Genomic DNA, 14,627 nt, shown 5'->3' on the forward strand with positions numbered 1-14,627 from the left:
CATGCAAGCGCGCAATGACCTGGAACGCAACCACTGTGCAAATCGGGGGTTGCCTGTAATTGTAAGGTTGGAAGGGACCACGAGGGTCATCTAGTCCAACCATCACGTCCCAGTTCATGTCCTCACTTGACCACGAAGCTGGCAGGGTGACTTTGGGCCAGTCGCTCTCTCTCTCAGCCCAGCCTACCACCCAGGATTGTAGTGCGGGTAAAATTAGCAGGGGGTGATAAAACGATTAGTGGGTAGAGCCAAGTATGTCACCCTGGGCTCTGGAATTAAAGTCACAGAAAGGAAGCCTCCAGTTGAATTCCTTTGAACTGGAATGCCAAATTTCATTTACATAATTGCATTTATCGCCCACCATTCCTCCAAGGAGCTCAAGCACTGGGGGGGGGGGCTGTATGGGGTTCCCTCTCTCTCAATTTTATCCTCACAACAACCCTGTGAGGCAGGTTAGCCTAAGAGACGGTGACCAGCCCACTACCCTCTTGGGTTATGACGGCTGAGTTGCCTCGCAGGTATGCTGGCCCACATACCTGGGCCAGGTGAAGGGGGAAGGTCCTCATCGCACACTTACCTGCAGTGTTTGCACTTCACGCCAAACATCATGCTTTTCTGACACACCTGGCAGACCTGAGAAAGCCATGACTTTGCGGAGAATCTGAACGAGAGGAAGCAAGCCAAGACAAAGAAGAGACGTTCGTATTTTGCACAATTTGGAAACGGTGTCTGTTTGATAATGTGTGGTAAAGGATCTTGATTGACAAAGAAGACACAAAGGAGAGGAAGGTTTTTAAAAAATGTATTATCAGGGAAAAAATTCAAAATCTGAAAAAAGGAGAAGGGAGCCATATTTGTGAATTTCACGTGGTTATATTCCACCAGGGAACAGTTCATTCCTATCTGCCCTCTACCCCACCAGTATCATGCCACAGAAAACATTTTAGAGCCGTGTTTTCAAGCAGAGGTCATAGCACGAGGGCAGAGAAGGTCCTGTGCAAAGCAGAAGGTTCCAGAAGACTGCTGTTGGGTCACCAAGTAGCATTACAGTGGTGCCCCACAAGACGAATGCCTCGCAAGACGGAAAACCCGCTAGACGAAAGGGTTTTCCGTTTTTGAGTTGCTTCGCAAGACGGATTTCCCTATGGGCTTGCTTCGCAAGACAAAAATGTCTTGCGAGTCTTGCCATTTCCCCCCCGCTTCCCCCCCCTTTTTCTAAGCCGCTAAGCCACTAATAGCCTTTTAGCAGCTCAGCTGCTAAGCCTTTAATAGCCGCTAAGCCGCTAATAGCGCTAATCCACTAATGGGGTTGCTTCGCAAGACGAAGAAACCGCTAGACGAAGAGAATCGCGGAACGGATTCTTTTCGTCTTGCGAGGCACCACTGTACTAGAATTGAAGCGCTAGCTGGTCGCCACTGGTGACAGGGAGTTCCATGCGGGCGAGTGAGCAGTGCTGGGGAAGGAGAGGCAGAAGGCTGCATTTCTAAGATGGCGCCCATACATGGGGGTTTCCAAGGCTGCAGTCTGAACCCCCCACCCACCCAACTCTTCTTTCGCAGACAGTGGAATGAGATTTGCATAGGGGAAAGTCATACTGCTGCAGCAACAAGGGTATGTCCACCCCCAATGGGCTTGAGCTAAGTCTTCAGAGAATCCAATCTGAGCAGCTTGTCACCCACTGAAAGCATGTGGAGCATTTACCTGTGTGTTACAGACAGACCAATATCTCTTCGTACAGTCTGAGGCGATCCCGGGGGGAGATCTGAGAAGCCAAAATTAAAGGCATCGTGTTAGGTTTCACCAGAAAGGAAGGTGGACAATGTGAAACAACACATGGCCCATCCATGCAACAGGTCGGGAGGTTCTCCTTCCTATCGACTCCAGATGGCAGCAAATCCCAGCTCCACACAGCAATACTTCCCCGATGGTCTATTTATTGGGATGCCAGAGCCAGGAGCTCTCATTTCCCGCAAATCATTTGGCAGGGGACGTTACAAAGGGGCAAGTCGTACGGCTGAAGAATGGCACAAGCCACTAATGCGGGGGTGGGGAACATGTGGCTCTGAGGAAGTTCCCGGACTCCAACTCCCATCAGCCCCAGCCAGCATGGCCAACGCTCAGGGGTGATGGGAACTGTAGTCCAACCAGTGGTATCTGGTGCCCACTGAAAATGAAAAGTGCTAGAGATGAACAAATTTGTCAATTTCAGTTTTCTGTTTCTCATTTGTCCAATCTTATATTTGGTTCTCCCTGTTTTTGCAGCCATTTACATTTTTTTTAAATTATTATTATTATTATTATTATTATTATTATTATTATTATTATTACACTCCACCATTTTCCATAACAGGGATGCAAGGTGGCTTATAGATAAAAACAAAAACAGCTGAAAACATAGTATTGCAGTATTGAGTCCGTAGCTCATGTGCTTCTGGCTTGCACTCTTTATAAAGATTTGAGGAGTGAGGTTATGACCCCTCTATTATTGTCCTTGCTGGGTTGCTCGACCATTGCTACCATGTCCTTTCTTTTAACAGACAAAGATGATCAGGTGACAGCAAGACTGCAAGGTTTTTAGCAGGGGCAGTTAGAATAAGATCTATTATTTGATTATTGATGAAAACCCCCAAAATATATTTTCTATAGTTAGGTTTTTACCTCTATCTTCAGTACATTTTATTTTATTTTATTGCTATGGCTAGTGACTGATGCAAATAAAGATTCTATCTATCTATCTATCTATCTATCTAGCGAAAAAACAATCATTGAAAAACATTTAAACATTTCTAGAATTAAAACTATATATACATGTTATAGAGAGAGAGTTTTATATATAGTCGTACACACACACACACACACACACACACACATATACACACAAATCTATTAAATACACACAGATAATTACAATAAAAAGAGCACAGCACCAGCGCTTTCATTAAAACCAAGCATCTTAAGGCACAAAATGAATCAGGAGGCTTAGTTTGGTCAGAATCGAGCACACACTTCCAGAGTTAACACTAAATACAGTGGTACCTTGGTTTACAACCACAATCCGTTCCGGAGTCTGTTTGTAAACCAAAACAGGTTGTAACCCAAGGTGCGCTTTCGCCAAAGGGGCCTCCAAAAATTTTTTGTTCGTAATCCCCCCAAAATGGGTTGTAATCCAAAAAAAGTTTGCAAACCGGGACATGCACTTCCGGGTTTGACGTGTTTGCAATCCAAAACCTATGCAAACCAGACTGTTTGTAAACCAAGGTACCACTGTACATTACTTCTGGCAAATAAGGCATCACAGCTGCTAGAGGGCCGTGAAAAATTGTGTCCTGGGCTTTTAAGACTCGTCTACCCATGTACTATCTGAAACCCAAGGGGTGTATTGGTTGCCAGATGTGATTCCCCCCCCCCAGCTCTCCTACCCCCACTAATTAAGTTTCCCCAAATTCCAAAACAATACAATTCATAAACTCAAAAACCAGAAGCCACAGCTCTGTTTGAAACAACTGATTATTCATATTTTAAAAATGTGCCTGCAGTCGTGGCCCCAGGTGTTGAAACACACAGAGAAACTTGGTTTCAGTGCAAAGTGACATAAATTCACCACATAAACCCCACTGTCCTTCACGTATAGAAGCATTTCGACGTTCAGCCTAGACTCCTTTTAAAACAAGATTGGGGAACTGCAACATCAGAGACAAGACCCAGTGTGGGTCTCTGGGCTGGCCCCTTCTTCTCGGTCTAACACACACAGAGCTTGTATTTCTTATCACAAGAATAACTGAGATAAGAAAGGAAACATCTTTCCACATGAAGGCACCCAAAGAAACCGTGAGAATACGAAAGGAACAAACTCTCTGTGTCTCCTCTTTTCAGCAGAATTTCATTTTCTTGGTGGGGAGGAGAGACATACCCTAGAAGGCAGGCAGGCAGAAGTTGTTTGTGACAGATATGGGGGACAGAGGCCGCCTTAATTATTCCATTTAACTGAATAGACACTAGAGGCAGACATTTTCATCCCATGGCTGAAACTAACATAATAAATTAGACAATCAATTTCAGTTCATTTCAGCACAAGGGTAATGTAAAAAATATGCAGCAAATAGAATAGTGTTTTATGATGTAACATTTGCAAACTAAAAAAAAGCTCCACAAGAAGAGTGGGTGCTACGCGTATTTGCTTGTGTGATTTCCATTCCTGGCCTTCTATGAACATGCAAATTGCTGCAATTTCTGCTCCCGTGGGATTTGCTGACATCACAAGGTAAGGACCAGGTAACACCCTCATTCTCCTCCACCACTGTCTTTTCTACCCTTTCACCGTTACCTAAAATTCTCTAGAGCCTGACACCATGTAGAAAAATAAATGTGCCCTTTTATTTTGAGCACCTAATTTGCTGTCCGTCCCCAACCTTCAGCACAGAATGTAGGATTTTAGATGGGGGCAGTCAGAGGATCTCCAGAGCACAGTTAGGGTGTTTCTATCCAACTAAGTTCTACTCTAGATATTTGTATCCGCCACTGGCCTTTGGATGGTCTACTCAAGAGCAGACCCAATGAAATGATGGAACTCTTAGTAGCACTTAGTTTGCTGATAATCTAAGCAAAAGGTAAGATCAGGAGCGGGGAACTTTTGGCCCCCGAGACGTTACTGAACTCCTGTTTTCCCTGGCCACTGTGCCTGCGGCTGTTGGGAGTTCTAGTTCTGCAACATCTGCTGGACTAAAAGGCCTCCCCCCCCACCTGCTAGGGTTCATCGCACAACATGTCATTAGAGGCAAAGGAAGTAAAGGCAGCAGAACAAAAGAATCGTAAAAATTATCTGCCACTGGAATTTCCTCACATGCTCGGAATGAGTCATGGTTCACACTTCGCACTCAGCCCAGCCACACCACTAAAGCAAGCTTTCATGCATGACGCAGTTTCTTTTTTAAACAACTGTTTTAAAACAACCCATCCCTATAAAGAGCCAACCCAGGCTAGACACAATGGGAGCAGGCCTGAATATTCAAAACAAGGACGGGGGGGATGGACGACCTGTGGTGTTCCAGGGCCACAGTCACACCACAGATTTAAAGCACCATGATGCCACTTTAACAGACACGTCCCACCCACCCACCCCCCCTGCAAAAGAAAGAGACTCAGGAACTGCAATTTGCTCAGGGTGCTGAGACAATCTCACATTCCCCTCACAGAGCGGTTCAACAGCCAATCCCTCTTCCCAGTGGATTCAGGAAATTGCAGCAGAGTGACTGTTTGGGCCTACTGTTCTGAAGAATGCACAAGATGCAGGCAAACAGAAGGTTGTGTGAAAGGCTACCCTCCAAACCTACGGAGGTCATGTTTTTTTCACCCCCCACTCCACCGATGGCGAGAAGGTTGCCAAAAGAATGCCTCTCTTACCGAATCTAAAAAAGAGAAAGAAAAAAAGCAGGGGGTTAGACTTGAGCCATAGGGATATATCAAATATACAGTGGTACCTCGGGTTAAGTACTTAATTCGTTCCGGAGGTCCATTCTTAACCTGAAACTGTTCTTAATCTGAAGCACCACTTTAGCGAAAGGGGCCTCCCACTGCCGCCACGCCGCAGGAGCACGATTTCTGTTCTCATCCTGAAGCAAAGTTCTTAACCCGAGGTACTATTTCTGGGTTAGCGGAGTCTGTAACCTGAAGTGTATGTAACCTGAGGCGTATGTAACCCGAGGTACCACTGTATATACAAAGCTGCCATATACCTTAAATGAGACACAGTATATGATAAGGGACATGGGTGGCGCTGTGGGTTAAACCACAGAGCCTAGGCCTTGCTGATCAGAAGGTCGGCAGTTTGAATCCCCTTGACGGGGTGAGCTCCCATTGCTTAGTCCCTGCTCCTGCCAATCTAGCAGTTCAAAAGCACATCAAAGTGCAAGTAGATAAATAGGTACCGCTCCGGCAGGAAGGTAAATGACGTTTCCGTGTGCTGCTCTATTTGCCAGAAGCGGCTTAGTCATGCTGGCCACATGACCCGGAAGCTGTACACCAGCTCCCTCGGTCAATAAAGCGAGATGAGCGCCGCAACCTCAGAGTCGGCCACGACTGGACCTAATGGCCAGGGGTCCCTTTACCCTTTACCTTTAGTGTAGTGGTTAAGAGTATTGGACCCAGACCTGAAAGACGAGGGTTCAAATCCCTCCTCAGCCATCAGGTTCACTAGGGTGACCTAGGGCCAGTTACTGCTTCTTGGCCTAGGCTACCTCACAAGGATAAAAAAAGGTGAAGTAGATTCCTTCATAGCAGGGGGTTGGGCTAGGTGACCCTTGGGGTCCCTTCCAACTCTACAACTCTATGATACTATGAAATGCAATAAAATAAAATCAGCAAGACCACTGGTCCGGTATTTCTACATTAGTGTTCTTCAGTGTTGGGTCCCTGTACATCCTTGGGATTGCAACCCACCTCATCCATTGCCAACTCAGCCAAATGTCTAAACGACACCCAGCATTGAAGAACACGGCTGTGCACTTATCAGCAGAGTCTCTCCAAGTTTTTGGACAGCCCTTCTTGCAGATGCTGGAGGTGAAACCTGTTACCTTCTGCAAGCAAAGCAACCACTAGTCTATTTTGCTAGGGCTCCTCCCAAATCGTCAGAACCAAAGCAATGCAGCCCTCCTGATAACAATGCACCTTTGGGCTTCATTTGCAATATTTTTGGCATTAGTTCCAAGAAGCCAATGTGACTTGTTGACTCGCAGAGGTTCTCAACCTGTGGGACCCCAGATGTTGTTGAACTACAACTCCCATCATCCCTGAGCTCTGGCCTTGCTAGCTAGGGGTGATGGGAGTTGTAGTTCAACAACATCTGGGGACCCACAGGTTGAGAAAGGCTGGCTTAGAGGTTCTTGGTTTTCTGGTTGTTGTTTTTTTACAATTAAGCAGTATATAAATGTTGTTATTAAATGAACAAAACAAAAAATAAATAAATAGAAAAATTCAGTCTGTTGAGAGGAGGGGGTGTTAATAGGTGTGTGTTTTGGGTTTCAGTCCAAATCTCTTTTTAGAGAGGTGGCCTTAGGTCAAACAACTGCAGGCCAGTGCTCAACTCAGCCTCTATTTCCTTGATTTGTAAAATGGGGATGGCAACAGCCGGTTTTCTAGTGCCGTCGCAATACTTGCAGTAAGAGGAACCAGTTTAGAACCAGTTTACTTGAAAGATATCCTCACCCCATATATATGTGTATATCCATTTGGCCAATTTTATCTGTGAAACAGGCATTTTTACGAACACCACACAATGCCTGCCTTGCACTTGCAAGGAATCGATCCTTCAATGCAACCGTACCTACACTTCGGAACTCCCTGTCCATTGATATTAAGCAGGTGCCTTCGCTGTACAGGCGGCAACCATTTTGTGTGCATCCAATTGACACATGACCACTGAAACACAAGTCCTTTTGGACCCGGGAGAGGGAGCAATGGGGGCAGCGCGGGCTTATGCACACTCTGCCGATGTGTGCGGAGCGCAGGAACAGAACCCCCACACAAAATGGTCACCACCCGTACAGTTTTCAGCACGGGCTGAACATTTTATTTAAGCAAACATACCCAGACACGGTAAATCTGGCATGTTTCCATATGTAATTCAATTCCATATTGTTTATTTTTTTAAGCTGCGGGTTTTATGTTGGGGAAATTTCATGCTTGTTTTTGACTGATAATCTTAATGTAAACGCCTTTGAGGTTTCGAATTACGAGGAAGCAGTACACAGATCCCGTCAAACAAATATATATATATATATATATTTTAAAAGGACAGTGATTGTGCTAAAACAAACCAAGGGTTCAACTCTGTGCATGGCAGGGCCTCGTCAAAATGGCAACCCTTGTGTGATAGTAAGACCACAATGCAGCGGATTGGATACTCACTTCATGGGAGGGACTTCATCGATCCTGTTGCCAAGCTGAGATTCGTGGGATTTGCTCCTCGTGAGGGTGGGGAAGTTGGGGAGCAGCTGGAAAACCTTCCGGCTGGGCGGTGGGGGAGTCCGTGGTGGCTTCCCCCTCTTGAGCTGGGGCGTCGTGGGGGGCGTGATGGTGATGCTGTGGGGAGTCCTGAGGTTCCGCCTCCCGCAGTGGGTGGGGAAAGCAAATGACTCCAAGAGGCTGTCGGCGCTGCCGGGGGGGCCTTGATCCGAGGAGGACAGGAGTGTGGACGTGGAGACGGAGCGGGCCTGCGGGCCGTTCCCCTTCAGGGACGTCAAGCTGCCATGAGTCCACATGAGCGAGGTGGGGCAGGGGGAAAGTTCGGAGGGGGGCATCAAGCTGGCTTCACGGCGTGTGTCTGGCAGATTCCACACCAGGTCGTCTTTGTACTCTCCACCTGCACATGGGAAGAAGATCGCAATTAGACGGCTTTAAGAAAAGGGATTGTATTTTTAATCTTTGTTGGAAGCCGCCCAGAGTGGCTGGGGAAGCTCAGCCAGATGGGCGGTGTACAAATAAATTATTATTATTATTATTATTATTATTATTATTATTATTATTATTATTATTATCATCATCATCATCATCATCATTATTATGGCGTGTGCCAACTAGCTGCAAGTCAAGGTGGCTGATTTCTATGTCCAGGATCAGGAGATGATCAACAGCTATTGGGGAACATCAGCAAGAGAGGATTATTGCTCTTGCATCCTGCTATCGGGATGCGGGTGGTGCTGTGGTTTAAACCACAGAGCCTAGGGTTTGCCGATCAGCAGGTAAGCAGTTCAAATCCCCGCGACATGGTGAGCTCCCGTTGCTCGGTCCCTGCTCCTGCCCACCTAGCAGTTCGAAAGCACGTCAAAGTGCAAGTAGATAAATAGGTACCGCTCCAGTGGGAAGGTAAACGGCATTTCCATGTGCTGCTCTGGTTCGCCAGAAGTGGCTTAGTCATGCTGGCCACATGACCCGGAAGCTATACGCCAGCTCCCTTGGCCAATAAAGCGAGATGAGCGCCGCAACCCCACAGTCGGCCACGACCAGGCCTTATGGTCAGGGGTCCCTTTACCTTTACCTATCCTACTATCAAGGCAGAATAACTCACAAGGCGTCAGTGAACTCTTGGTTCAAGGAAACAAAACAGCTCAGGCCTAGTGAGCACAGCAACTCTTCCCCAAAGCTCTTGCCCCAATGACGTGGTTGTGTGGACTGAAGATCCCCACCTTCCCACTGCTCTCTAAGGCTCTTCCTCAGCCAAGTCCTTCCCAAGCAATCTGAGGCTCCTTCGCCTTTTCTGTCTCTGCTCCGCACTCTTCATACCTCTGCAGGTTCTGGGAGACCGGGGGAGGGAGGGGAGCTGGTCGCAGCAGGAGGGGGAGAGCCCCTGGCTTCTTCAGCAGCCTGCTTCATCTCTGCCTCCCCCCCCCCTCTCCAGCCTCTGCTTCTCCCTCTGCCTCTGGACTGCTCTCTGCCCCAGCCTCTTCCTGCTCACTAAGTCCTGTTACCTCTCCAGCTTCTGATATATCCTCCTCCTATGCCACACAAGGACACCTGGTGCACAATTAAACCACACGGCTTCCCCCAAACAAATCCTCGAAGCAGCAGTTTGTTCAGAGTGCTGGGAATTATAGCTCTGTGAGGGAGGAAAACTACAGTTCCTGGGCTTCTTGGCGGGGGGGACGGGGACTCACGCGCTTTCAAAGTGCATTATAATGTGCTTTAAATGTATGGCATGCATCTGTGCCTGGCTGGCCACTGGGATACAGGGCTAGATAGACCTCTGGTCTGATCTAGCAAGGATCTTATGATAGATCGCAATAGGCAGACCACACAGTAGCTGTCATTGCCTCTGCTGCCACCTGCTGTTGGGCTCCTTGTCTTCCACCCTACCAGTCGCTAGCAGCAAGGCTGCCTATTGCTTACTGAAATAGAGATCTACCACTGGAGGACCTGCTAGCCTCCAGGAGCAGCACAGGAAGCCTTCTTACCTGTGCGGGTCACTTTCCGCAAGCAGGCGAGAGCCCCATTGAGCCGGGAGCATTCCTCAGCGCTGGCCCCGCACCTCTTCATGGTGTCTTTCACTTTTGACTCGTCCATTTCCAGTAAGGCATCAAGGGTCAACTCCTCCGGTATCCTCTGCAAGAAAGAACAGTGGTTTGTGTGCGTGGATTTTATAAGCTCTGTCATTTATTTGTTCAGGAAACTTTTGCAGGAAGATGGAGTCCTGTCTCCACCCCTGCCTACCCTCCTCCTATTTGGGGAACGAATTAATCACGCTATGTGGTTGTGACGTGCTCAGGCAGATTGCTGAGTCAAGGAAGACGGTCAGGAGCTTGGTCCCTGGTGTGGCTCGTTTGGTGACAAGCAACAGCTGCTTTGGCTAGAGCGTTGCCTCGCTTTGAGTGTCTGTGTGTGTGTTTTAACAAGGTCGAACAAAGGAAGAACGAGAAATTTGTTTCTGACTGGACGGCCCAGTCACTCGCTCCCGGCTTTGAAAGAGTGACGAGGCAGTTGCGGGAAAAGCTGGCTGTGACTTGCGCCCAACCATCACTGCACTCTCCCTGTAAGCAATGACCGGCCTTTCCTGGAGTGGCACCTGTGCCAAAATATATACAAAGAACTGCCTGCCCAAGCATTGCACTTACGCAGGTCTGCAAAAGCTCAGCATCATTTGCCACCTGAAGCGGCTGGGGCAACCAACGTGGATGCTTAGACCTCAGCCCTTGCAAATGGGGCTGGGGCTGGTGCCGGGAGTAGCCATCACTGGGCAGCTGCTGAGGCCCACGCCCTTGCAGGAGGGACCACCCCTCGTCCTTTCTGATGCTGCTGCCTGCGTTCACCTCCTGTCTCTGAGCATGTGCACAGCCACAAAGGTGCTAATATGGACTGGACTCAGGGGGAGAAGGCAAACAAGTGAGTGCCTTCGAGGGTATAAAAGAGACTCACAGGCAGCCCCCTGCTTGCACCCCTGCAGCTGGCATGGTTAGCAAACAACGCTGCAAAGTGGGTCCATGGGATATTTTGGCCACTGAGGACTGCATTTTCTCATGTGCAAGAAGTAAGTCGGGCTGGAGCCAGAGGCCAGAGTGAACAGGACACCCCCTTTTATTTCTCTGCCACCCCCACCTCCGTCCCCCCCCCCCCATCTTCCTATCCTATCCTCATGATATTATGCATCCCACAGTAAGTGCAGTATTAGTATCTCCCATATGGTGGGAGAGGGCCGAGGCTGAGAAAGAGAATGACTTGCCAAAGGGCATCTAGTGAGTCCATAACAGACATGAGATTTAAACAAGCGATGTCCTGATTCATAGCGCAAGCTTTTGGCCCCTGCACCGGGGGTTAGGAACATCCGTTACTGGACTACAACTCCCATCATCCCTGGCTACTGGCCATGTTAGCAGGGGCCAATGGGAATTATAGCCCAGCCACCATTTCCCTTTCACTGCCACATATTTTTCAACAATAAACTTGGTCTTCCAAATTTTCCTCAGGGTGAAAGAGATGGGCCCAAGGTCACCTAGCGAGAATCATGGTCTGGAAGAGATTCAAACTCATCCTCCCTGGTCCTAGTTTGACCCTCTAAGGCAGCGGTTCTCAACCTGTGGGTCCCCAGATGTTGTTGGACTACAACTCCCATCATCCCTGAGCTCTGGCCTTGCTAGCTAGGGGTGATGGGAGTTGTAGTTCAACAACATCCGGGGACCCACAGGTTGAGAAAGGCTGCTCTAAGGGATGGGGAAAACCTGTTGCCCTGAACTACAACTCCCTGGCCACTATCCCTGCTGGCTGCAGCTGATGGGAGTTGTAGTATAATGACATCAGGAAGACTAGAGGTTCCCCACTCTTGCCCTATGCGATGCCAACTTCTGAAGAGACAATCTTTGGACCCCCACCACCAAGAACAGAAGACAGGAGGGAGGAAGAAGATCCGCCACATGCAAGCAAGAGGCATGCTGGGAAGAAAAGAAACAAGAGAGTTTGATAACTTAAAAAACCAGGCTGGAATCCAAGTCACGAAGCGAGAGAGTTGCTGAGTGTTCCGGAAGCTCGTTCCGACACCAGATGATATAAGGACAGAGTTAGCATGTACTTGCACGAGACAACTGCTTCTTTTAGGAATGCTTCCAATCAGTTTCCTCCTTCCTTCCCTCCCTCCTCTTTTCCCGAAACAAACATCTTAACATGAGCGCAAATGAAACTTGGGGTGGCATCACCGTCAGGCAGTGCAGACTCGAACCAGCTGACTCCAAGGGGCAGGGACCGGTTCCCCAATCCACACAGCAATAGAGCCCATAGGTCAGACATGGAGACTGTAGGAAGGTTCAACGTTGGGATGTCAAACACAACTCAGGCCTCATCTCCACAATACATGTAAATCAATGCCGTACCACTCCAGCCATCATGGCTGTCCCCCAAGGAATCCTGGGAACTGTAGTTTACCACCACCCCACATATCTATAATCCCCTGACTACAGTTCCCAGGATTCTCTGGGGGGAAGCCATGACAGTTAAAGTGGCATAATAGGGCTTTAGATGCATAGTGTGGATGGAGCATAGGAATCCTCCTGGTTCTAGGCTCAGGTGATCCCGGAGAGCCAAAACCATGTGTCTACATTATATATGTAGGCCCCAAGGCCTACTGCGCTGTTGCTGAGGGAAGCCATTTCCCCCCACACACAATGCCTCAACACATCACCACCCTGTGATCTTCAGATAAAAGGAGGCATAGGAATTGAATAAATAATAACAACATTCAAGGGTGTCATGGAGACACTAAAATGGCTGTAGGTGCTGACCCTGCCCATACCAGCTGGGAGTCCCGACTTTTCCTAGCCCTTGGGTCAAGGTACAACACTTAGCCAGAGGTCTATACTATTCTAACCAGGCTGAAGCGTGTTTTTAGGCCAGGGTTTCCCAAACCTGACTCCCCAGCTGTTTTTGGACTACAGTTCCCATCACCCCTGACCACTGGTTCTGCTAGTTAGGGGTGATGGTCCAAAAAGAGCTGGAGAGTCAAGTTTGGAAAACCCTGTTTTTAGGCCCTGATCCATTCATACATAAGAGTAAACCAGCCGAGGCCTCATCTACACTACACATTTAAGGCAGTATCATACCACTTTAGACAGCTATGGCTCCCCCCCCCCCCCAGAGAATCCTGGGGAATGTTGTTTGATAAAGGTTCAGAGAGTTGTTAGGAGATCCCTATTTCCCTCAGAGAACTACAATTCCCAGAGGAATTGACTGTGAAACCACTCTGGGAACTGTAGTTCCATGAGGAGAACAGGAGGCCTCCTAACCACTAAAAGTATGGGGAGGATATCGCCTGTGTAGCAGCATTCAAGGCAGCCAAACAAATTGCTGAAAATGGCACACCTTGCCAAATATTTAGATGATTAATGCTCTTTGGGACCTTTTTGCTACCCTGGCAGCAAGCGCTGCTTCTCTGCACCATTTCCCCTTTTTTGCCTCTGCGGTCACTTCCCCTCAGCGGCCCTCATTCACCCAAACTCCCGTTTCATCCAACTGGCTGCAGTGCTTTGCTTTTTGGACACCAAGGATGTTGCAGTGTAGTCACAATGTTGTGGGGGACGGGACCTGGAGGTTGCCAAAAACAAACAGACTAAAAGTCATTGTGGGCAAGCAAAACCAAGGACAGGTGGGAAGGGAAATGGCACCAAAAAGACCTGTTCTGAAACCGTCTATTTTCATCAGAATTTCCCCAAACAGAACACACTATTGAATCTCCACAAAGGTAAAGATGAAACCAAGAACAGTGACATCACAAGTGCCTTTGGGGTCCTTGTATGAGAAATGCCATCAATAGCTCGTACCCCTGACAGCAGGCACAATCTAGCCTCTTTATTATCATTATCAAGCTGGGCAAAGCAGCACCCTCCCTCTTTTATTCTGCCGTCTTCGCACATAATCTGGTGTCTGAATTGGGTTCCGGAACACGCTGTTAATTCTCACCAACGGGCTGGCTCACACCCAGATCCAAAAGAAAAGCTGCTATCATACAAATGGAGCACATGAGACCAAGTGCGGCAGGCACACGTGTGCAAGAGAGAACAGTCCTAAGGAACATTTTGTCTAAAAAAGATGCAATCTGCAGATTAAGTTTCTTTGCATTTTTACAAATGACAGAGCCGGATTCTTTTGCAGAGGCTCCTGGACGAAGGTTTGTCGCCCAGCCTACATATTTTTAAGGAGTGGAGCAATGCACAAAAGGAAGCCCTGAGATACCCACCAAATCCCTGACTATCGAAACATCGACTTTTGTTAAACAAGCTAAGCATGCAGTCCTCATTATGGTGGAAAGCAACTTTTAGAATGAAGGCAGCGTCCATCAATGATGGACTAGAGTGCATTTTCTCCAGGTTTCCAAGAGCAATATCTTCTTTGCTCGCCACACTCCTGTTCTCAAGTGCCGCCACAACTTTCCACATTACAAGTTTCCCATTACATCCAGGTTTGAGGGTGCCTCTGCCAAAGTACAAGCATGTGGTTTTCCTCTGCCAGCACACTGCCCAAAACCCACCTCCAATCTCCTGCTTCCACAGTTGCTATTTGCCCTCGAAGGTGCTACTTGCAGTGAAACCTGTGATTAATGCAACATGCCATTCGGCCCAAACTAGCAAAGAAAGGGGGTTGGGACTGATGGTAGAGA

General features: G+C 48.0%; 1 protein-coding gene across 1 annotated transcript in view; it reads right to left on the bottom strand.

The window, feature by feature from the left end:
* KSR1 (kinase suppressor of ras 1) overlaps window positions 1-14,627 on the bottom strand; it is a 116,800-nt gene that overhangs the window by 22,484 nt on the left and 79,689 nt on the right. Inside the window, exons 3-7 of the mRNA XM_028708776.2 lie at window positions 9,946-10,093; window positions 7,904-8,357; window positions 5,402-5,406; window positions 1,703-1,763; window positions 578-661 (exon numbers count right to left, since the gene is read on the bottom strand). Coding sequence (XP_028564609.2) covers window positions 578-661; window positions 1,703-1,763; window positions 5,402-5,406; window positions 7,904-8,357; window positions 9,946-10,093 — 752 coding nt within the window. The remainder of the gene's footprint in view (window positions 1-577; window positions 662-1,702; window positions 1,764-5,401; window positions 5,407-7,903; window positions 8,358-9,945; window positions 10,094-14,627) is intronic.

The sequence above is a fragment of the Podarcis muralis genome, chromosome 15 (assembly GCF_964188315.1).
Source record: "Podarcis muralis chromosome 15, rPodMur119.hap1.1, whole genome shotgun sequence".
Classification (NCBI taxonomy): Eukaryota; Metazoa; Chordata; class Lepidosauria; order Squamata; family Lacertidae; genus Podarcis; species Podarcis muralis.